Below are 23,862 nucleotides of genomic sequence, written 5' to 3' on the forward strand. Positions count from 1 at the left end.
ACCTCTGAATACTAGAAATAGTAATGGGAAAAGAGTCTGTTTGTGCTATCACTTATAAATCACAACACCTGTTAATTAAAGTGCCTGTTCCCTCCCACCCCCCCACCGCCGCCGCCGTCGTACCATTTCAGATACTGTGGTTATTCATGTGATCATATCACAATGGAATGCCACATGATTGTAATCAAACTTTTATCTTGCGACCATTCATGGGTCTTGTTTCTGAACAGTTAAATGCTTTTATTGCTTGGCCTCATGCTGCAGTTATTCCATGTATTTAACATGGCTTAAAGTTTATTTCCATTACATTCTCCCTCTGAACTCATGTTAGTTGTAGCTAAGAAGTATTTTCCCCAGTAATGCTCCTCTATTGACCTTGACTCCAGATAACTGGGCAGGCATTATATAGCTATGTTTGAATCCTCCCAAAATGTGATGTTAAAGCCAACAGAATCCTGGCGAGAGACACTTCTGGACAGCAGAGTTATGGATCTCTTCTTTACAGTAAGTAGTATTCCAAATTTATATTCAGTAATTGGGTTGAAGACCAGGAGAAGCTGTATCATCGTAACTTCTGCATAATGTTTCAGTTATTGATCATGTGTTATGTTGGAGTATTGTTGGAGTAGGTCTTTCCCACCCTTGAGTTTTTTTTGTATATTTAAATATTTGCATGATTTTGCAAGAATTTATAATACAGTGAGGAATGTTTTTGTGTATTTTAGGTTTGTTCTAGAAGATATCGTTTATGATGCTAGATGACGCACTCTAAGATAATTGTGCCTGTGAATGATAGATTGATGTTAATTTTGTACCACAAATTATTTAGTAAGAAAACAGATCAGTGTAAATCCTGTAACTTATACTCTAACTCCTTTGTATTTGCATGGTGCAATGATGTCAAATGTTAGAAGCTATAGTGTTCTTTTTCACCTTGAGATGCTGCACATTTAACCCAAAATTTTACAAAGCTGCCAAAAATCAACTGAGAAACAGACATTTAGTTGAAATATACCCAATTCTTTTAAAGATTATACTTGTCACTTTTTCCACTCCAAATACTTCACTATTTGCTTTAGTGTGTGCTGCACCATCACATGTAAATGTTCCAGAATTACTTCTAATGCTGCAAAACATAAGTGCCAAGAGTGTTTCGGGGGCGAAATAAATCAGAGATGACCAGGATGTTAAGAAATTGAGTTTCTATGTTGTATTTCTTCAGTAAATATACATCTCGATAACTCCTGTTGTAACTTCAACTGTGTGTCATACATTCATAGATATTTTACCTTTACGTTTCACCATTAATACCACTTAAAGAATATTAGATTTAAATCTAAATTCAAAAATTGCTTCCTGTCTTCAGGTACTGGATTAGTTAGAAAAGGTACTATTTTAGTATTTTCCATTCATGCTGCATCTATATAGTGAATACTTCTAGTCATAGCTGTTTACAGCACAGAAGGAGCTCATTCAGCCCATTGAGACTATGCCAGCTCTCTGAAGTCCCATTTCCATTTTCTATGCCCTTGGGCTTCAAGTTTATTTCCTTCGAGTGCCCATCCAATTTCCTTTTGAAATCATTGATTGCCTCAGCTTTCACCGTACTTGCGCACAGGGAGTTCCAGGTATTGCTACTTGCTGCATAAAAATGCTCTTCCTCACATCTGCCCTGCATCTCTTGCACAAAACTAATGGGAGCAGTTTTTCCTTGTCTTCCTTAACCAAGACTGTTATAATCTTGTACTCTTCTATCAAATCTCCCCTCAATCTCCTTTACTGTAAGGAGAACAACCCTAGCTTCTCCAACCTAATATTGTCGTTAAAATCCTCCACCCCTGGAACCACTCTGGTAAATCTCCTCTGCATCCTCTCAAGGACTCATATTTTTCCTAAAGTGTGACGATCAGAACTGGATGCAGTACTCTAGATGGGGCCTAACCAGAGCTTAATAATGGTTCTGCATAACTTCCCTCTTTTGTACTCAAAACCTCTATTTATGAAGCCCAAATGCCATATGCTTTGCTAACCACTCTCTCAACCTCTCCTGCCACTTTAAAGATCGATGCAAGTGCACCCCCAGGTCCCTGTGTCTTTGTACACTCTTTAGAAATATGTCATTACATCTATATTGCCTCTCCCTAGCCCTTCCAGCAAAATGCATCACTTCACACTTCTCTCTATTAAATTCCATCTACTACTTATCTACCCATTCTGCTAGCCCATGTGTGTCCTTTTGTATCATTGATACCAGTCGATTTTTATCATCCCCCCTGTTTGCCATTCTTCCAAGTTTGGTATCACCAGCAAATTTTGAAATTTTACTCTCTTTTCTAGGTCCAAGACAGTTATATAAATCAAAGGAACAGTAGTCTAAGCACTGACCCTTGGGGGGGACCTCACCTTCTACCTTCCAGCCTGAAAAATAACCATTTACCACGACTTACTGTTTTTTGTCCTTAAGCCAATTTTTAATCAAAATGACACTGACCCTCCTATTCCATGAGCCTCAATTTTGTTAACCAGCCTTTTATGTGGTAGTTTGTCAAATGTTTTCTTAAAATCCATGTAGATAACATCCATTATATCCCCTTCATCAATCTCTGATCAAGTTCTGATGAAGAGTCGTGCGGACTTGAAACGTTAGCTCTGTCTTCCTCTCCACAGATGCTGTCAGACCTGCTGAGTTTTTCCAACTATTTTTGTTTCAGATTTCCAGCATCTGCAGTATTTTGCTTTTACCCTTCAACCTTCTCTGTTACTTCATAAAAGAACTAAATTAAATTTATCAAATATGATCTGCCTTTTACAAACCTGTGCTAGCTCTCCTTAATTAACTTAAGCCTCTCCAAGTGCTTGTTGATTTTGTTCCCCCCTGATTATTGTTTCTAATTCATACCACCATTGATGTTAAACTGACTGGCCGGTAGCTACTAGGATTGTCCTCATATGTTTTCTTGAACAATGTGTCTCCAATCTTCTGGCACTGCCCCCATATCTGGGGAAGATTTTGGCAAGCCCTTCTGGTACCTTCAACCCTGGGATGTAAGCCATCCAGACCAGGCAACTTATCCATTCTAAGCAAGGCCAGCCTTTCCAGAACCTCCTGCCTCTCAATTTTCATCCCATCTTTTACCTCTGCCATAGCTGCTCCTACTGATATTTTGTCAGCTGCTGCTTCCTTAGTAAATACCAATAGAAAGTACTCATTAAGTATTCTAGGCTTGTTCTGCCCCTCTAAGCACGTCTCACCCTCTTTGTCCCTAATAGGACCCACTCCATCTCTAACTACCCACTTACTATTTACAAGCCAGTAGAAGATTTTTGTGTTCCCCTTTGTTAACTGCCATACTATTCTCATATTCTCTCTTTGCCAATCTTATTTTCCTCTTCACTTTCCCTCTCAGACTATTACATTTGTCCTGTTACTTGCTTGAAGAGTTAACCTGACATACATTATACACCCTCTTGTTTCATCATTTTCTCTCCCTAGTCATCCAAGGAATGCTGGCTTTGGTCCCCCATTGTATGCCCTTTCTTCCGTTACAGTTTTTCCTGTCGGTCTTTGGTTCCATTTTACCCTAACTTGATCCCTTCTCATGCCATTGAAATTAGCTGTTCCAATTTAGACATTTATCTTTAAATTGTTCATTGTTCTTCTGCATTAATAGTCTAAACACTTACCCAAGTACATCTTTGATTTCCTTGCAGATTTGCTGCTTTACCTCGCTCTAGCTATTTGGAGGCGTATAGAATACACCCAGTTGTGTGATCATACCCTTTATGCTTCTCAACCCTAACTAAATGGAGCCTGCCTTTGGTGCCTCAAGGACATTCTCTCTTTCCAACATTATAATTTCTTCCCTAATCAGTACTGCCATCCTACTTCCCTTTTTTCCTTCCCTATCCTTTCTGAACACTTTGTATCTTTGAATATTCAGCATCCCGTCCTCATCATTTTAAGCCATGCTTATGATATTGCCACTACATCATATTACCACATGGCTATTTGTGCTTGTAACTCACCAGCCTTATTCACTACGCTTTGTGCGTTTAGATACATGCATTGTAAAGCTGTCTTTGTATTTCTCATAGTGCTGCTTGGTCCACTCCTATCTAATGTGGTGGTACTACTGCCATATCTAGTACTGTCCAACAAGCTCACTTTATGCACCTTATCCCTCTTTTCCACTTCTCAATGCTATTGCCCACCCCTGCCAATTTAGAGTAAATCCTCCTGAACCAGACTAGTGAGCTTCCTTGTGTGTCGTGTTGAGTTGCAACCCATCCCTTTTGAATAGGTGCCTTCTGCCCCAGAACTGGTCACAGTGCCCCATGCATTTGAAGCCCTCCGTCCTGCACCTTGCCTCTAGCCATGCATTGATCCTCCCTAGTTTCCTATTTCAAAGTCCTATTTATTTTATTCATTCATGGGATGTGGGTGTCGCTGGCTAGGCCAGCATTTATTGCCCATCCCTAATGACCCTTCAGAAGGTCATGGTGAGCCTGGCTTCTTGAACTGCTGCAGGCTGTGACGAAAGAATAGTCATTTTCATAATACTTTCCTGGTTACTATAAAGTAGGTTTATGGGTGTAGGTATAGGTGGCTCTGTCTGCATGAGTTAATTACATTTGGAGTCAAGCAGACTGCAAGCTTGAAATCATCAAAAGAAGCTAGATGCAGAAATGTGCTTGAAATGCTAATGAGTAATCATGAATGCTGGTTTAGCATGTAAGGTGTGAAGGGAATTTGCATTTTTAGATAAGGGAAGGGATTGTTGGATTTTAAAGGAATCTTAGTCTGTTTACAACTATCCAGATAAGCAAGGCTAAGCAGTGTGTTTATTTTTCCCAAAGATTACTGACAATATTGGCAACATGAAAGTTTTATATTATCAGAAAGATACAGTTTCAAAGACATATGGAATAATGGAATATACATATTAAAGAGAGAGAAACATGTATAAAGGAAAATGAAAGGCAATGTGAGGAGAGGGCCATGTAAAATCTAACAGGTGTGAGAGAAACAGCCTTCAAGAAGCCCCCTACCATTTGTGCATAAGTCTGCTATGTAAAGTAACTGAAGGTGGGGAAGCCATTTGGAATTCCTCTGTCAAGTGGGTACTGTCTTAACTTGCTGGGTTTGTTTTAAATCTAAAACTGATTTTGGACTGTGCCTTAAAGGGGGTGTGTAACTGGAAGTCAGGTTAATTAGGAATTTTAGGAGTTGTAATAGCAGTTAAGTAATTTGTAGTCTTATGTATGTGTTTGAAATCTTTTATTTTGTTAGTAAATATTCTAATTTAATTTTTAAGATCTCTAAAGGTCTTAGTGGACTCATTACTTCTGAATTCAGTGCACATATCTTCTTCTAATAAATACAAATTGCAAAATCGTTATGATAACGTGACCAAGTTTCCCTAGGGGATTTGGTCCACCTGTCACACATCATCTGCCACATCATGACAAGTCCATGTAGTGTAAGCAAACCCACAGTGCTGTTAGGGAGGGAGCTCCAGGATTTTGACCCAATGACAGTGAAGGAACGGCGATATATTTCCAACGCAGGGTGGTGAGTGGCTTGGAGGATAACTTCCAGGTGGTGGCGTTCCCTTGTGTCTGCTGCCCTTGTATAATGACTGGCTTTCTATTCTTTGCTTTTCCTTTGTATGCAGTCCCATGCCAATTAATGCCATGGCCTGAATTACAGTCCTTTCAAGTATTGTCACTCCCAGTAGTCTCCAGTGCTGTGTACCTGTTTGAGAGTGACATACACTCCAAAGAATCCTGTATCGCCTCACCCTTCCTATTCTTAGGATGGCCACCCATCTGATATCCAGAATTGATACTGCCAGTGGACTGGCAAACTCCTGGAATGTACCATCTAGAAAACACTCATCCTTTCTGATGCTCCATAGCAATTCCAGCTGCCCCTCGAATTTGGAAGTCCTGAGCTAGAGCTGAAGCAGCAGGAGACACTTTGGATACACGTCCCTCAAGCCATATGAAAAGCGTCCTTAGGTTCCCACGTGGTGCAGGAATCACAAGCAACAGGTCTCAGATGCCCACCCATGATCAATAATAAAAGCTTTTATTTCCTCTTTTACAATCTACTTAGTACCTTATTTAAACTATTAATTTTAATTAATGCCTCGACCTGATCTATGCTAATATTCTTAATTCACCTGCTGATATACTAATCCTGATTAAAGTTTTTAATTTCCCAGCTCCTAATTTGAATGAATGGCCTAGCTTGGAGAGAGAGAAAATGAGAGAAATACTCACCAACCAATCACTTATCTGCTTTCTGGAGATGTCACACCTTTTTTTAAATGCAGTTGGTCAGCTCTGAACGCACCTGAGCTCCCTTATCCTCTTGTTAGTCTCATTGTCTTCCCGCTATCGGGCTTGCATTTATCCTTGTACTAATCTTGCTGAGTTCTTGCCCACAGCCCATCCTCGTGCTAGTCTCATTGTGTTCTTGGTCTGGGGCCTGCTTTGCTGCCACACGCTTAGCCTCTCACTGGCCTTGTTGTGTTATTTTTAGAAAAAGTGTGAGATAGCTTCTTGACAGATGCACAGATTAAAGAATTGTATGATGATTGTTACCATTCTCAAACTTCTAGTGTTTATAAATACAGGGTGCAAACAGTTTTGCACCAGTTGTGTTGTAATGTGGTTATAGCTTTGTAGTAGTACAAACTATTACTTTTTAAAATTTATTCTTTCATGGGATGTAGGGGTCACTGACTAGGCCAGCATTTATTGCCCATTGCTAATTGCCCTTGAGAAGGTGTGGTGAGCTGCCTTCTTGAATCGCTGCAGTTCATGTGGTGTAGGAACATTCACAATGCTGTTAGGAAGAGTGTTCCAGGGTTCTGATCAGTAACGGTGAAGGAATGGCAATTTGGATGTGAAAGCACTGGAATTGTAATTAGACATGAGATGTAAAACCAGCTTAAGAAGACGCTACATGCAAGACATTATATGCATAGCAAAGTTTAAAATGCTGACAGTTGGTGAAACTAAACTGACTTTCGCATGCTGATGGGTGGAGCTTTCCATTTGCATTCAAGCACAACCCACACAGCTCCATTTTGCTTTACCAGAGGATGATTTTAAATCTCTGATGTAGATATGATCTGGCTCCATGGTGTCCATATAAGATACTAATCTTGTTATTTTTAACAGTGGAAGTAAATGTATTGCACTTCCTCGTGAAGTGCTATCTATGGTTGTAATGTTTTCATTGTCTTACAAATGGAAAAATTACTTTTGAAAGTTGGTACGTTGTAGTCTTCAGTGTTAAGGTGTAACAACATTTGAATTCCTAAGTGATTGCTAACCTTGTGCTTTAGTGCAAAACACTATACAGCCCTCAAAAGACTCCTAAATTCAGTTTGATTGAGGTGAATTAAATGCCTCCCCGTTATTTTTCTGATGGCATTGAATAATACGATTTTACATCTGCTTACAATCCCTCCATTATATATCCACTGCCCAGATTTCACTTTTATTTGTGTCAACCATGTTCTGAATAATTTTGGGGAAACTAGTGGAAGATTGCATCGCTGTTTCTGTCATCTCGGGTTTCCAACTCTAGTTTGTATTCCTGGAGATTGATCATATGACATGATCACATTGTATTCACATAATACCATTCGTGTGATGCTTAATCATATGACATTTCATCATGCGATACTTGCCTGCTGTTTGCAAATTTTATTGCATTTACCTTAGTTGAGTGTCTCAGTATCACTAAGCTCAAAATATTTGACTTTTTATTTCATAGTGAGATGAGTAACACATTTTACCAAAGGACGCAAAAGGATATAAAGATTTGACTATATGATGTTTAAATATAAACAATTCCTGTGATGTTTCTGCCTTACCAATTTCATGAGATACATCACTAATTCAAAAAAAAACAATTTTGTGACATTTTACAATATATAGGTTTGTTTATTTTGTATTATAACTTAATTCAATATACTGACTTCCAGACATCAGTCGATGAAACTCAACTTCAGGTATCTGAGGCTCAGACCTCAGTAACAAGCACCAAAGCTGTCTGACTCCTATAGTAAAATACAGCCATGAGCACTCCTCCCCTCAAATCGTATCGCTCTCTCTCTCTCTTTCTCTCTCTCTCCCCCTTTCTATCCTATTTAGTGTAACCCTTCTTCCTGGCCCACTTTGTGTTGCCTTCCTCTCTTCCTCCCTCTTCCAGTTTGTGTTGTACACCTCTCCCTTCCCATTTCATGTTGCGCTTGCATGATCTCTCCCTTCCCCAGTTTTTGTTGCGTGTGCATGCTCTCTCACCCGCCCAGTTTGTGTTGTGTGCTTTCCCCCTTTCCCAGTTGGGGTGGTGTGCTCTCTCCCTTCCCCAGTTTGTTTGTCATGCATGCATGTTCTCTCCCTTGCCCAGTTTGTGTTGTGTGCTCCCTCCCTTCCCCAGTTTGTGTTGCTCCCTCAGGACTTGGAGTTTCTAGGTGGTTTTCATAGGCTTCAATGTTGTGGACCTCACCACCAGCAATAATTCAGTATATTCTGTTAGTTCCTACCAGCAGGGCCAAGACAACATGATTTGGTTGTAGGCCAGGACAGCCACAGTGCTGGGTATGTGCGAACTGCAAATAGAAAGACCGCTTCTCCTGCGTCAATGGCAGCAGCACTCGGGATACCAATTGCCCATTCCTGTAATGGGCGAACCCTATTCTCTTTTTAAAAATATTCATTCATGGGATGTGGGCATCGCTGGCTAAGCCAGCATTTATTGCCTATCCCTAATTGCCCTTGTGAAGGTGGTAGTGAGCTGCCTTCTTGAACCACTGCAGTCCATGTGTTATAGGTACACCCACAGTGCTGTTAGGGAGGGAGTTCCAGGATTTTGACCCAGTGACCGTGAAGGAACGGCAATACATTTCCAAATCAAGATGGTGAGTGGCTTGGGGGGGACCTTCCAGATGCTAGTGTTCCCACTGATGTTATGGATTTTGTTGCAAGGAGAAAAAGAAATTGCCAGCAAAAAGTCAGGAACACATTAGCCATTTGCAGATTAGATTCATGTTATCAAACGTATGGATGATAAAACAAGCAACTGAAGATTTGATCAGTTCAAGTGTAGGCAGCTACAGGCAAATAGGGTTGGGCAATAAATGCTGGCTTTGCCAGTGATACTGATGTCCCAAGGACAGATTTAAAAAAAAGACATTTAGCAGATGGTCTTGAATAGAGATTAATTGAGTGCTTGAAGAAAATATGGGTAACAAAAGGCCTAAAATATTTAAGATAAAACCTAAAAACTGCGGATGCTGGAAATCCAAAACAAAAACAAAAATACCTGGAAAAACTCAGCAGGTCTGGCAGCATCTGTGGATAGGAGTACAGTTAACATTTCGAGTCTGAATGACCCTTCAACAGAACTAAGTAAAAATAGAAGAGAGGTGAAATATAATCTGGTTTAAATCTCCCCCCCCTTAAACCAGATTATGTTTCACCTCTCTTCTATTTTTACTTAGTTCTGTTGAAGGATCATTCAGACTCGAAACGTTAACTGTGCTCCTATCCACAGATGCTGCCAGCCCTGCTGAGTTTTTCCAGGTATTTTTGTTTTTGCCTAAAATATTTAGCCATTGGACCTCTTGGTGCAAGAAAAGGCCCTTGCATTTGTTCAATAAGAGTGGCGGTGTATTACAGTTCATTTAGGGAGTCCATGGTGCTCTGGCAGCATGCACATTTATATGCATATTATAGTCTAGAGTTATGGATAGTGATGGTAAAGGCTGCAACTTTCTTTCCATCACATGGCTGACCAGGAATCTTTGCTGCTCTTACTGCCTGCTGTTGGCATGTCCTTAAAGGATTTTCGGACTGATACTCAACCTGTTGGCTGCGTTATAGAACCATAGAAAATTTACGGCGCAGGGAGAGGCCATTCAGCCCATCATGTCTGTGCTGGCCATAAAAGAGAAAAAGTAAGCTAACCATTCATTTTTAATCCCAGTTTCCAGCACCTGGTCCGTAACTTTGTAGGTTACAGCATTTCAGATGCATACCCAGGTACCTTTTAAAAGAGTTGAGCTTTTCAGCCTCAACCGCCAATTTAGGCAGTGAATTCCAGATGCCCAACACCCTCTGGGTGGAAAAGTTTTTCCTCATGTCCCCTCTAATCCTTCTACTAATTACCTTGAATCTATGCCCCCTGGTAATTCACCCCTCAGCTAGGGGAAACTGGTCTTTCCTGTTTATCCTATCTAGGCCCCTCATAATTTCGTACACCTCTATTAAGCCACCCCTCAGCCTTCTCTGTTCTAAGGAAAACAACCCTAGCCTATCCAATCTTTCCTCAAAGCTGCAATTTCCAAGCCCTGGCAGCATTCTTGTGAAGCTCCTTTGTACTCTCTCCAGGGCAATTATGTTCTTCCTGTAATGTGGTGACCAGAACTGTGTACACAATTCCAGCTGTGGCCTAACCAGTGTTTTATACGGCCCCAGCATTACATCCCTGCTTTTGTATTCAATGCCTCATCCAATAATGGAAAGCATTCTATATGCTTTTTTTTATCACTTTACCCACCTGTCCTGCCACTTTCAGGGATCTGTGGACTTGCACTCCAAGGTCTCGCACTTCCTCAACCTCCCTTAATATCCTCCCTTTTATTGATTGTTCCCTTGCTTTGTTTGCCCTCTCCAAATGCATTAACTCACACTTCTCTGGATTGAATTCCATTTCCCACTTTTCTGCCCACTCAACCAAACCATTGATATCGTTCCGGAGACAACAGCTATCCTCTTCACCGTCAACTACCCGGCCAATTTTTGTGTCATCTTCAAATTTCCCAATAATGCCTCCCATATTTTAGTCCAAAGCATTAATATATACAACAAACAGCAAGGGCCCCGACGCAGCCCTTGTGAAATGCCACAGGAAACCACTTTCCACTCGCAAAAACATCCATCGACCATTACCCTTTGTTTCCTGTACTGAGCCAATTTTGAATCCAACTTTTCACCTTCCCCTGTATCCCATGGGATCTCATTTTTCTGACCAGCCTGCCATGTGGAATAAAGACTTGGGGGGGCGATGTAGAGTAAAGGGTTAACATCAGAAGCACATGAAACACCACACGTCTGAGTAACAGAGATCTGGAGGGAGCAGAAGTTCCAACCTCGTGAAAAGGTCCCAGCATGTATCTGCACCTCCCTTGGCCATCAACTCCTGGGGTGGCACTCAAACCCAGAGATTCTAGGTTGGAGGCAGGGACGCTACCCATTGCACCACAAGATCTCCTGTTCATTAAGTAGGAAACTCTCAATTCAAACTTCCAATGACTAGTTGGACTTTTTGTAAAGCCATTACATTGCTGTGTTCACTGGTAAGAATGCAAATGTAGCACAGAAATGTTATCAGTTGTGATTGACTGTAAACCATGTGACATTTTTACATGGATGAAACTAATTGTGCTTTATCATGTGATCCCAGATAAAGCCTATTTTTGAAAATGAGTGTTGTAATTTCAGGAAGAAAGTTGCCTGCTATAGGTGATGGCTTATCAGACTGGTCCTGTAATGGATAGGATGCGAACTGTCATTATCCCTGTTGAATGCATTGCATTTTGCTATGTTTAAATATTTTTGTTGAATTCATGTTTCCTGATAATGCAGTAAAACTGATCCTTATTTACAGTATACAATACATTTTTTATTATTGACAGTTTAAAGCTACTTTAATTTCTTATCCTTAATGGATTAATGCTAAAACAGATGTCTGTGCTTGCTTGCCAAAGCTGTTTGCAATTTGTCACCAATTTATACTGAATAAACAGGCACACCTAAAATCAACAGCCTATTGCTGGATTAGCTATAACTACTCTAATATTTTGTAAAGGCAATGAATAACTTTCAGTTCTCAAACTAAGATGTCATTAAATATACTCTTTGCTCTTTCCCTTGCTCAGTTTTGACTTTTATTTGGGCAGTGTTCTGATGTGTGACAAATGTACAAGGGCATTCATTTTGGTTTAAAAAAATCCTGACTTGTAAAGTTCAGTCATGAAACACGCAGGTCTGGTCTTATTGTAAGACCGTATAATTACCAAGTTTAGTATGTCTGATTTTACACAATTTCGACCATTGTATTCGTTTGCCAATTTGAACTATGTATGTCAATACAAGTGGCTCAAGAGGTCATATGTATTTGCATTATATGCCAGTATTTTGCAGATTTTTGGTTAGAGTCATACAGTTTACTATTAGTTGAATGGCTGCCCATTATTTGGCAATCTAAGGACAAATTTCCTTTTTTCCTTAGGACTCTCTACTTATGAAAAAAAAGCTTGCCTAGCTTTACATTGATTTTTATCTGCTGTGATCTAGATGAGAAAGCCCAAGAAATACTAATAAACCTCTAAGTCCAAACTTTTAATACATATGCTGAAAGCTAAAGAGGAAAGTTCAAATTGAGACAGTTTTTTTTCTTGTAGGTACATCGTAAAATCAGAGAAGATTCTGACATGGCACAGGACTCCTTGCAATGCCTGGCACAGTTGGCCTCCATCCATGGACCTATATTTCCTGATGAGAGAGCACAGGTTGATTACCTGGCTCACTTTATTGAAGGATTGCTCAATATGATTAATGGGTATGTTTAGAGGTTACAAACCAGCAAGATGAATCACTTTTTTTGTGCCGTTACAGAATATTTAAGGAGCAGTTTGCTTCTGTGGTAGTTTAATCTCAATCAAAAACTGCAAATATGAATCAAACTAACTTGATTTTTTAGTAAATCAGTTTTTCTTTTGTGTTTCTGATTATTTTGGTTTATGTTTTGTGGGAGTTGACTTCTAGCCCATTTAATTTTCTAGGATAGAAATCGAGGATTCTGAAGCTGTGGGAATTTCCAATGTTATGAGCAACTTGATTTCAGAGTTCCCACGCAGTATCTTAACTGCCATTCCAAGTGAACTATTTTCTTCTTTCATAAACTGCCTCACACATCTCACCTGCTCTTTTGGACGGAGTGCTGCTCTGGAAGAAGTAGTGAGTAATTTTTCATTTTACTGTGACATGTTTTGCCTTTAACTTCTGACTTGAAAACGAACAGACATTGGACTATTTATACATTTCAAAAGGTTTTCTGGTCTCAAAATTGCACATTTTCAGCAAAATTGTTTGATTAGAGAATAGAAAAATGCCACAGACTGGCCAGTTCCAAAAGGACCTGAATATTACCAGTATGGTTTGGATATTAATCCAAGTATATTTTCCTATATGGTAAATTACATAACCAAAGAGCTCTTATATGTGTGACAGGAACTGTTTTGTTCTGAAGAGAGAAAATTATTTTATAACAACATTCTTGGCTTTTAATAGTTTGACATGGCATACTAGTCAGAAGAATTTGCAAAAAATAAGTTGGACATAGAAAATGGCTCCACTGATGGCTTGACTGGTTATAGCAGTGTTAGCTGAGACATACAGTTCAAAAACCTGTGGTAGCTGATGGGGTGGCATGAAGTTTGCAAGTACTGATGTGTTTCAGAATATTAATGGGAAAAATTGGTTACCAGTCAAAGTCAACTCTTGTTGGAAATACGTTCATGTAGATATTAAGTGAAGGCAAGAATAACCTGCCTCTAATGTTCCCTGCAGTTAATAACCTGCTGGCACTCGGTCCAAATCTATTCTGAATGGCTATTTTGACAGGGTATCAGAGAGTGCCTGAGTCCTCAGATCATATCCCAGCAAGAAATAACACCTTCAGGCAAAGAGGAATTGAAAGAATTTTACACAAAATGTTTTGTGACTTTGATTTGGTATTTTTCACATTGAATGTAAGTTGGATTCTGCTATGTGGGGATGGCTTTCAGTAAGTTTTAAGGAGGGAGTTTGAGATGTTAGTAATACTGTAGATTGTGCAGACCAGTAAGGCGTTTTCCAATTTAGAAAAATTTAGTATCAGCATATCACCATTTTGTGTGCAAGAATATTGGGTGTCTTTGTAGTGGTGTCAATTGTACGTTGTTCTGAATTCTTGTCATGAGTTCCTTGCCAACTTCATCTCGTAGTTTAACTATCAATTTGTAAAATTTTATGTTGTTCTGTAAAAACAATCAATCAATATTTACAGTACATTTTAGTATCATTCACCTATGGTTCTAATTCTAGATGCTTTGACTAAAAGAATAGTGCCTACTAATTTTTGTTTTTCGCTAACATTCCTACCTACTGAAAAATGTATTCGTAACATTGTACGTATGAAATTGAGTGATTTTGTAATGACAGGAAATTTAAGAAACTGGTTTTAGGAATCAGTTGTGCATGTATTTTGATAACTTCCCAGGTGTTTGAGTTTCCAGTAACATCCAAGATTCTTACTCAAATGAGAAGGATTAATAGGCAATCTGATTCTATCTTCACACAACTGCTAACCATCTCACATTAGCATTATCAGGAGCTTGAGGGCATTCTTAAAGAATGGTATGGAGTATGATGGGGAAAGGAGAAATTGGGTTATAAAGCACAGTTGACAAAGATAAAAATGTAGCCAGATTTATAAGTGAACAAAGTCAAATCCACAAATTCTCTGGTACAGAGAAAAGAAAATTCTTATTCCTGTGTACATTGGCATCATTTCAATTTTGTTCAGACACTATTGTATTGGCAGTCTCTTTCATATAAGTTGAATTGCACCCTTTTAATGTGTATACCTATTGTGTAAAAACTAGTTTCTGCACTATTTTCAAAACAAAATATTAGAAGTGGAATATTAAATTGTAAATGCTAAGTTTATGCTATAAAGACCAATGTCCCTTCAAGGCATTCTCACTCCAGCTGCTATTGGTATTTGTAAAATAAACACATCCTGCTATAAATAAGACTTGTGGGTTAGTTTTAATAATCCTGGATTTAACCCCTAAGCATGGTTGCTCATATCTGCAGTATATTTTCCTTTCTAATAGGGTCTATGGAGAAAGAGAAAGCGAAAACCAACACGATAAATAAATTGATTTCATTATTTGCTCACTCAAATATACAGAAGATTCAAGCAGTTCAAACTCTGAAATCTTTACTTAACACTTATGGTTCCTACAGTTGGCTGGCTTTATTTGGAGAATTGTTTACTTTTTGCCTTTATAGACTGTAGAGGCAATATCTTTTCTGACTAAATTATCAAACTCCATTTTGTACAAGTTACTCAAGATTTGTTCTGCATCAGTGCTTTATAGGGGGATATTAACAGTTCAGTGCAATTCTGTCTGTAGTTTTGGCCATTGTCAGAACATTCCTCGCCTATTACCAATAAAAAATAGTTTTTTTTTTACTGTACTGGTCTTGCTATGGGGTTTCAGAAAAGTGGTGGAAAATGCTTACAGCTTTTGGTTGTGGAGATATTCTTATAATGTTTTTTGCCTAGAGAAATGCATGTTCTTTTGCTTCTGTATATTTACTTTCCATTCAGTTGAGTCATTTAGTAAAGAGTGACTGATGCAATGTATTTATTTATAGCTGGACAAAGATGACATGGTGTATATGGAGGCGTATGACAAACTGCTTGAGTCGTGGCTTACACTCGTACAAGACAATAAGCATTTCCATAAAGGGTTTTTCACTCAACATGCTGTACAAGTTTTTAATTCCTACATTCAATGCCATTTGGCAGCACCAGAGGGCACAAGAAACTTGGTGAGTCCTCCTTAAAGGTTTGCTTTGTTTATATTTTTCATCTTTCCTCTTGCATAAAAGATGTAGAAGATTATATTTTAACTGTAATGAAGTAGCAAATCTTTTATTCTTGCCCTCTGTTGGCCATTCTTGTTTTAGAGGGCTCCAGTACCACCCAAATTTTATTGACGTTTTGAAATAATCTTGCAAATTATTGCTTTTAACAATGTGGAGCTGCTTTGGGTCAAATTATCCAATGTTAACTAACTTGATTTGAAATTTTCCCTCTGCCATTATCCCTTTGCAGTTTTCTCCCTATTCTTTTCCCTTGCCTTTTGAAGCTGTTGGCTCCTGGGGTGCAGTTGCATGGAGACTAGGTGCCCTCCAATGGAGTTATTATTCATGTGTGAGCTTCAACAAGTGACTTTTCAGGCTGTTTGACATTTGTGGGTATCACAGCTGAATATGATCATGTCCTCATGTGACCTGTGGCATGCAGTTTCCAGCAAGGTCAACGGACAGCATCAGGGATAATTATTACTTCCTTAGTCTTGGACGTTTAATTCAAATGTACCACTGCAACTGCGATTCCACCTGAGATCAGCTAACAATACGCATTATGAATTAGCCGTGGAAATATGTAGACAGTTTTGTTCAGTTGTGTGCTAACTTTACCAACTGAGCCATATGAAAATCACCAAATAATTTTTAACTGGAAAAATCAAGTGTGCATTACTTGATGGTCTAATTGTGTGTGGCAGGAGACACTGTATAGATCAACTTCAGATCAAGATTCATGCTTAATTATGACTCCAGCTTGTACAATTCTGCATGATATGTTTCTGATGATGTACGTGGCATTGAAGTAGACTTGGGGAGCCAAAGTAGTTTGTTAAGTATCTTAACTTATGCTGAGTGAGAACTTTTATCAATAGACATTTCTTTCACATGCTAAACTAATGTAAACTAGACATCATTTGCTCTTTATTTACTTTTGGGCTGTGTTAGCTTCTGGTAAGGCCAGCATTTATTGCCCATCCCAAGTTGCCCTCAATGTAGTGTTGAGCTGCTGCCTTGACTGCTACAGTCCATGTGGTGCAGGTATACTCACAGTGGTGTTAGGGAGGAAGTTCCAGGATTTTGACCCAGAGACAGTGAAGGAAAAATGATATAGTTCCAAGTCAGAATGGTGAGTGAATTGGAAAGGTACTTGCAGGTATTGGTGTTCCCGTGTGCCTGCTGCCCTTGTCCATCTAGGTAGTAGAGGTTGCAGATTTGCAAGGTGCTGTGAAAGGAGCCTTAGTGAGTTGCTGCAGGACATCTTTTAGATGTTTCTGGTCAATGATAGCCCCCAAGTTGTTAATGGTGCAGGAAACAGCGATGGTAATGTCATTGAATGTCATGGGGAGATGGTTAGATTTTCTCTTGTTGGAGATGATCAATACCTGGCACTTGCATGACACGAATGTCACTTGCCACTTATCAGCCCAAGCCTGAATGTTGCCAAGTCTTGCTGCTTGCAGGCATGGACAGCTTCAGAATCTGATGAGCTCTGAATGGTACTGAACACTGTGCAATCATCAGCAAACACTCCCACTTTGGACTTTCTGTTTGAGGGAAGGTAATTTGATGAAACATCTGGCGAAGGTTGAACCCAGGATACTATCCTGAGGAAGTCCTGTAGGGTGACGATGATTGACCTTCAACAACCACATTATCTTTCTTTGTACTAGGTATGACCCCAACCAGTAGAGCTTTCCCCTTGATTCCCATTGGCTTCAATTTTACTAGGGCTCCTTGATGCTGCCATGTCAAATTCTGCCATGATATCAAGGGCAATTGCTCTGATCTTGCCTTTAGAATTTGGTTTTTTTTGTGCATGATTGGACCAAGCACATAATGAGGTCTGGAGCCAAGTGGCCTTGGCAGAACCCAAACTTTGCATCGGTCAGCAGGCTATTGCTGAAGTATGGCTTGATAGCACTGTCAATGATACTTTCCATCACTTTGCTAACAATTGAGAATGGATTGATAAGGTGGTAATTGGCTGGATTGAATTTGTCCTGATTTTTGTAGACCGGATATATCTGGGCAATTTTTCACGAGGTCTGACAGATGCCTGTGTTATAACTGTACTGGAATAGCTTGGCTAAGGATACAGCTAGTTCTGGTGCACAAGCCTTCAGTATCTTAACTGGGGTGGTATCAGGTCCCTTAGCCTTTGCTGTATCAAATCCTTCAGCTGTTACTTGATATCATGTGGAGTGAATTGAATTGTCTGAAGACTGGCACTTATGATGGTGGGGATCTCAGTAGATGGCAGAGATAGGTCATCTACTTGGTTCTTCGGGTTGAAGATAATTGTGAATGCTTCAGCCATGTCTTTTGCATTGACATCCTGAGCTGCCCCAATGTTGAGAATGATGATGATTTTGTAGCCACCGCCTCTGGTTAATTGTTTAATTGCTACCCACCCATCATGACAGAATGTGGCAAGACTGCCGAGATTAGATCTGATCCATTGGTTGCAGGATCGCTTAGCCTGATCTGCAGCATGATGCTTCCACTGTTTCGCGCGCATGTGGTCCTGTATTGTGTTTTCACCAGGTTGGCACCTCATTTTTAGGAATGCGTGGTGCTACTCTTGGCACTCCTTATTGCACCAAGTGTTGATCCGCTGGGTTTTTTGGAATGGTAGAGAGGGGGATATGCCGGCCCATGAGATATCAGATTGTGGTTGAATACAATTCTGCAGCTGATGACAAACAATGCCTCATAGATACTTAAGTTTTGAGCCACTAACTCCGTTTTGCATCCAGTCATTTAACATGGTAGTAGTGCCATACAACATGATGGAGAGTGTCCAGAAGGACAGTGTGGTGGTCTCTCCTATCAGTACTTTCATTTGTGACAGGTAAATTTGGGAGGATGAGGTCAAGTAAACCTTTACCTCTTACTGGTTCTCACTATCTGCCACAACTTGAGTCTGGCAGATATTTCTTTCAGGAGTTGGCCAGCTTGGTCAGGTGTTGCTACCAATCCATTCTTGGTGATGGGCATTGAAGTCCTGAGTACATTCTGTGCCCTTGCTGCCCTCAGTGCTTCTTCCAAGTGGTGTATTGATTCATCAGCTAAGGGAGGGCGGTAGGTGGTAATCAGTTTTCTTGCCTTGTGTTTGACCTGATGCAGTGAGATGTCATGGGGTCTGGAGTCACTGTTGGACTCCCAGGACCGCTCTGTCCCCACTGTATATTGCTGTGCCACCAGTTCTGGTAGGTCTGTCCTGCCAGTGGGATAGGATATACCCAGGAATAGTGATGGAGAAGTCTGGAACATTTGACTGTAAGGTTTGATTTGGTGAGTATAAACATGGCAGGCTGTTGCTTGCCTCATCTGTAGAACAGCTCTCCCAATTTTGGTGCAAGTCCCCAGATGTTAGCAAGGAGGGCTTTGCAAAGTTGACTGGGCAGCTTGTACCTTAGTCATTTCTGGAGCCTGGGTTGTTGCCAGGGGTCTGTCTGACTTAATTTTTTGACTTTTCTGTAATGGTTTGCTACAACTAGGCATATATGTTGAGAGTCAATCTGGAGTCATATGTAGGCTAGACCATGTAAGGACTCCAGATTCCCTCCCCTAAAGGACGTTAATGAACCAGATCAATTTTTATGACAATCCAATAGTTTAATGATCATTATAGACTTTTATTACAGATTTATTAATTAACTGAATTTAAATTCCTTCAGCTCCCATGGCAGGATTTGAACTCATGTCTCCGAAGCATTAGTCCGGATTTCTGGATTCTGCATTACCCTTATGATCCCAGCTGATGTTAATACTGAACAAGTCAGATCTTTGATACTTGATGCTCATCTAAATAAGTCCTAATCATTACTGGAGTGCTATTTCAGAATTCTTCCATAATCATAATTTCTCTCTCGTTCTCAAAATTTTGTTCTAATTTCAGTGATCAAAACCACTGATCCCACAGCATTTCTATTTCTCTTGCAAATTGCACAAATGCCTGCTTAGGTTTCTTTCTTATGGTCCTAAACTTGAATTGATGAGCTTCAGGGACAAGCTCATAAGCATTAAGTATTGCCCTTTTAACTTCTTCATAGCCTGCAGATTGCTCTTCTGACAGATTACTGTGCACATTCGTAGCTGTACCTTTTGGGACACTTTGTAACATTATAAGGTCCAAGCATCTTTTGGCCACTTCAACTTCACAGCTATCTTTTCAAATGAGGTGAAATACCTTTCAACTCTACCCTGTTTAATTTTAGGCACAAAATGAAGATTCTTAGTTAAACCAAAATCCTCAGTGGAATCAGCATCATCCTCTGAACCACTATCTCTTCTTTCTTCCTTTATTCTAATATTTTCTCTAGCCAAGTCATGTTGTCTGACTTCTTTCTCTCTTTGAAACTTGAGCTCAAGCTTTTGCATTTCCACTTCTTTCTTTTTCTTTCTCTTCTTTTGCCAGTTCAAGCTTCTGCTTTTCTCTATCTCTTTTCTATCTCAAGCTGCTCCATTTGCAACTGAATCTTAGCTAACTTTAGCTGTGATAGTCAATTTCAGGTTTCTCTCCTTTTAATTCTAAATGCTGGGTAATTACTTTAATCATATCACCCTTGTGAAATCTTGCTTTTATTTCTACATTCAATTTACCTGCTAACTCTCTCAGTTTAGCCTTAGTCAAGGGTTTCAAATAATCCACAGTTACATTTTCTATTCCCAGAAAAGTCTTAGCAATAGTCAAAGCCATTTTTGAGTTCCAGCCAGTGTAATATACTTCACAGCAAATCCTGTTCCTATGCCCAGTACCTCCACATACTAATTTCTTTAAGGATTCACATATCCCACTTAAATTTAAGGATTTTTACTCCTGTAGGAGCCCCCACTTTGTTACGATTTCAGCTGATGTTAGTGCTGGACAAGTCAGATCCCAAGGTGAAACTTGTCTTGATAGGTCTGAACTTTTATTTTTTTTAGAAATGCGTGGCAGTAAGCTAATGAACAAATTCATAGGAGCCTGCTAATGAACTTTTAATACAAAGGATAAAACATTTATTAAATAAGAAAAAAGAATTATATTATACTAGACAAAAAGATTGGAAAGATCTCAATACGAACACATGAAAATGATTTGAATATTCACTATTTTTTCACCCCAGCCAATGTGTACAGACGTACAAATTTGGAAAGATAAGGTAATTTACAATACCTATCTTATACTCCAATATTCAGGGTAAGTACTCAATGCATGTGAATTAACAGGTGAACTGTAGTCAGGCACCCAACCCCAAAACAAGTGATAGATGCCACCAAAACAGATTTCATGGATTTCTCAATAACCCACCCAGGAGCTTGTCACACCGTGAGCCAACCGGTCTCACTGAAACTCCGTCTTTCTCACAAAGCTTTCCAATCACCACATTTGAAGATCTTACCATGGAATTCTCTCCAAAAGTCACTCACACTTGGACAGCTTCAATCAGGATCCGCCTCCAGGGTTTCACTCTTGCCTTCTGAGATTCATTTCCTCTGGATCACTGCGTACACTCAAGCTTTACCTTCCAAGAAAACTTTCAGATTTTTGGCCGTGTCAAGCAGAACACCACTGCTCCGAAGGTTACCTTTGTCCTTACAGAGTGCAGCACGGAGTCACCAACCTTCGCCTGCCTTCTCAAATATTCAGGATTTCTCTTAAGTTCACTTACTCCATGTTTGCTCCCCACAGCTTTCTCTCCTTAATTCGGAGCCTATTGCTCTGCTCCTTTCTCGAACTTAACAGGTTCTGTATCTGATTTCTGTCCTTGTCCCTTACCTGGGACTGTCTTCTGGGACCTCCTTTCTGTCCCACTCCCTTGTTTTGGACCCTTTTGGTTTGGGACCTTCTCCCTGCTCCCTGGGACACCCTCTTTGTAATGGCGCATCTCTTTGGATCCCTGGCCTGTAATTTCATGCTGTTCCACTTCTTTTTCTTCTGCGCATGTGCGCAGGGCCAGTTCCTGGCTGAAGCATGTAAACATGAACTAATATATGCGGCCCTTTCCTGACCAGCGCATGTGTGAAATCAGTGAACTGTGCACGAGTGGCCATCTCCCAGCGCCTGGCGCATGTGAAGAAGACACGAAAACAGAAAAAGACTCAAACTGCGCACGTGCAGCCAGTTCCCAGCCAGCACGTGCGCAGAAGTCCCGAGGCCTTCTGGGAACTGGAGTTCCTGAACTCTGACTCTGATTTTAACTTAAGGTAAGATTTTTTCCCCCTTTTTTCTTTCATCACACCCTGCTACTGTCATCAAACATTAGATTACTTTCACAAGAAGGTCAAAACTTATAACTGTTTAAATAACTTCCGGTTAACACATTGTGCTGGGCTTATCTTGACAAGGTCATCCTTCAATATTTAGTTTGAGTCTGATCAGCTAGGTCAGGGGTGTGCTTCGGTTACTGAGAGCACTATTTTCATGTGGTAATTTATCCACGGGCTGTATATATAAATCCCAAAGCAAGTAAAATTCTTGGTGTGCTTCTTTTGGAGACTATCCTGTAAAGATTTTATGAACTATTTGCCTTGGTTATGGGTAAAAGATTGCATTTAATCTGGCACAATGTAGGATAACTCTCTGGTCTTAATTTAAATCCTGGTACGATATGGTGGTTATCCGCACCTTAGTTCCATCTTTTGGTGTCATCTTGCCTCTATGATACCACTCTCTTGAAGTCAGAAAGTTGTTCATAAAAAATGGGTTTCAAGAGCTCATATATTGACAAAAAGTATTCATCATTCAACCCATTGTAGATGAATTCTTAAATGTGAAACTATGCTGTTAGAAGGATTTGTATGTAAAGTACTTTTAGGATGTTAGTGTTACCAGTTGTAGTTTGCAGCTTGAATTTGCATCATGCTGCAAGTATGATCATTCATAGTAAATATTGAAAGAGCTGTAAAGTTGCCTGAGTGCTTTGCATTGGGCAGTACTAAAAGAGTAGCAGGTCATGAGGAAACATTTTGTGGCATGCATACTTGGGACAGTTATTTGATATTGGAATCTTTAAGACAGCTTTACTTTGGCAGCTTTCCTGAGACCTTCCATCTCTTTCCACATTTGGAGCCAGTTTCTCAGACCATTGCTATATTTGCCCATCCACTTTCTCTGGCTGTGCATTTTGCATGCGCTCCTGAGGAAATTAGCCTTGTATGCAAAAGAGAGCAGCCATCCTTCACTCTAGCCCATCTAATATGATTTCAAGGTAGCATTGGGAAATCTGTGAATGCAAAGGTAAGGACCCTCTATTTTAAATATAGCAGGATTTGTCACTTCCCGCTCTTTCTGCCTGAATGGCACAGCAATATGAATGTTTACCCTTATAGTTTTTGACTATTATTGACTACTTGCCACTCTTCTAAAGCTGTCTAACTCTTGCTCCGTTATACTTCTATGAGCAGCCCTCTGTTACCTTGCTCAAACAATCTTTCATGTATGAGCCTAAATAAGTGTTAGTAGTTTATTCAGTTCTGCAGATGCAACAGCTGAGTCCAGTCCTGTCCTAACAAGGTGACTTCACATGGGCAAGAGTTTCCCCGATAATGATCAAGGACCATTGTTGTTTCTTTATTTCCTCCTCTTAGCCTGGGGTGTGCCCAGCTGAGGTTTGCTATTCAGGATAGTCTAGAAATTGAAGATAATATACTTTCAGTGGTTGCTTTAACATTGCACTAGGCATTGCTGTTACTGCCACTGGGGAACCACCAAAGAGATTATTAAGGGGCATGAAATCTTCCACTTCCTGATTAGAACTTAGAGAAAGGGTAAGTTTTTGGTAACTTCATCCAAAGAATCAACAATACCTAGATGGTTATAATTTTTTTTAGGCTTCAAAAATAAGATGAAAGAAAAGAAAGACTTGCATTTACATTGTGCCTTATCTCAGCACAGGGTAATGTCTCAGCACTTAAAAACCTTTTCTTTGAAATGCAGTTAATTGATGACAAATACATTAATAATTTTCTCACAGTAAGGCTCCATAAACAATAGTAAGATGGATAACCAGTTAATCAACTTTTAGTGGCAGTGAATCAGAGAGGATTGTTAACCAAAACAGTTTAATGGCTGCATGAACAGGTAAAACCCCTTTTACGTAGACTAATACAACATTGAAGGAGGTGATTCAGCCCAATGTGGCTATC

General features: G+C 39.8%; 1 protein-coding gene across 2 annotated transcripts in view; it reads left to right on the forward strand.

Moving 5' to 3' along the window:
* xpo4 (exportin 4) overlaps positions 1-23,862 on the forward strand; it is a 152,262-nt gene that overhangs the window by 69,316 nt on the left and 59,084 nt on the right. For both annotated transcript variants that reach the window (XM_041199083.1, XM_041199084.1), the window contains 4 exons: positions 392-504; positions 12,486-12,643; positions 12,867-13,041; positions 15,511-15,687. In XM_041199083.1, coding sequence (XP_041055017.1) covers positions 392-504; positions 12,486-12,643; positions 12,867-13,041; positions 15,511-15,687 — 623 coding nt within the window. The remainder of the gene's footprint in view (positions 1-391; positions 505-12,485; positions 12,644-12,866; positions 13,042-15,510; positions 15,688-23,862) is intronic.

The sequence above is a fragment of the Carcharodon carcharias genome, chromosome 11 (genome assembly GCF_017639515.1).
Source record: "Carcharodon carcharias isolate sCarCar2 chromosome 11, sCarCar2.pri, whole genome shotgun sequence".
NCBI classification, from domain to species: domain Eukaryota; kingdom Metazoa; phylum Chordata; class Chondrichthyes; order Lamniformes; family Lamnidae; genus Carcharodon; species Carcharodon carcharias.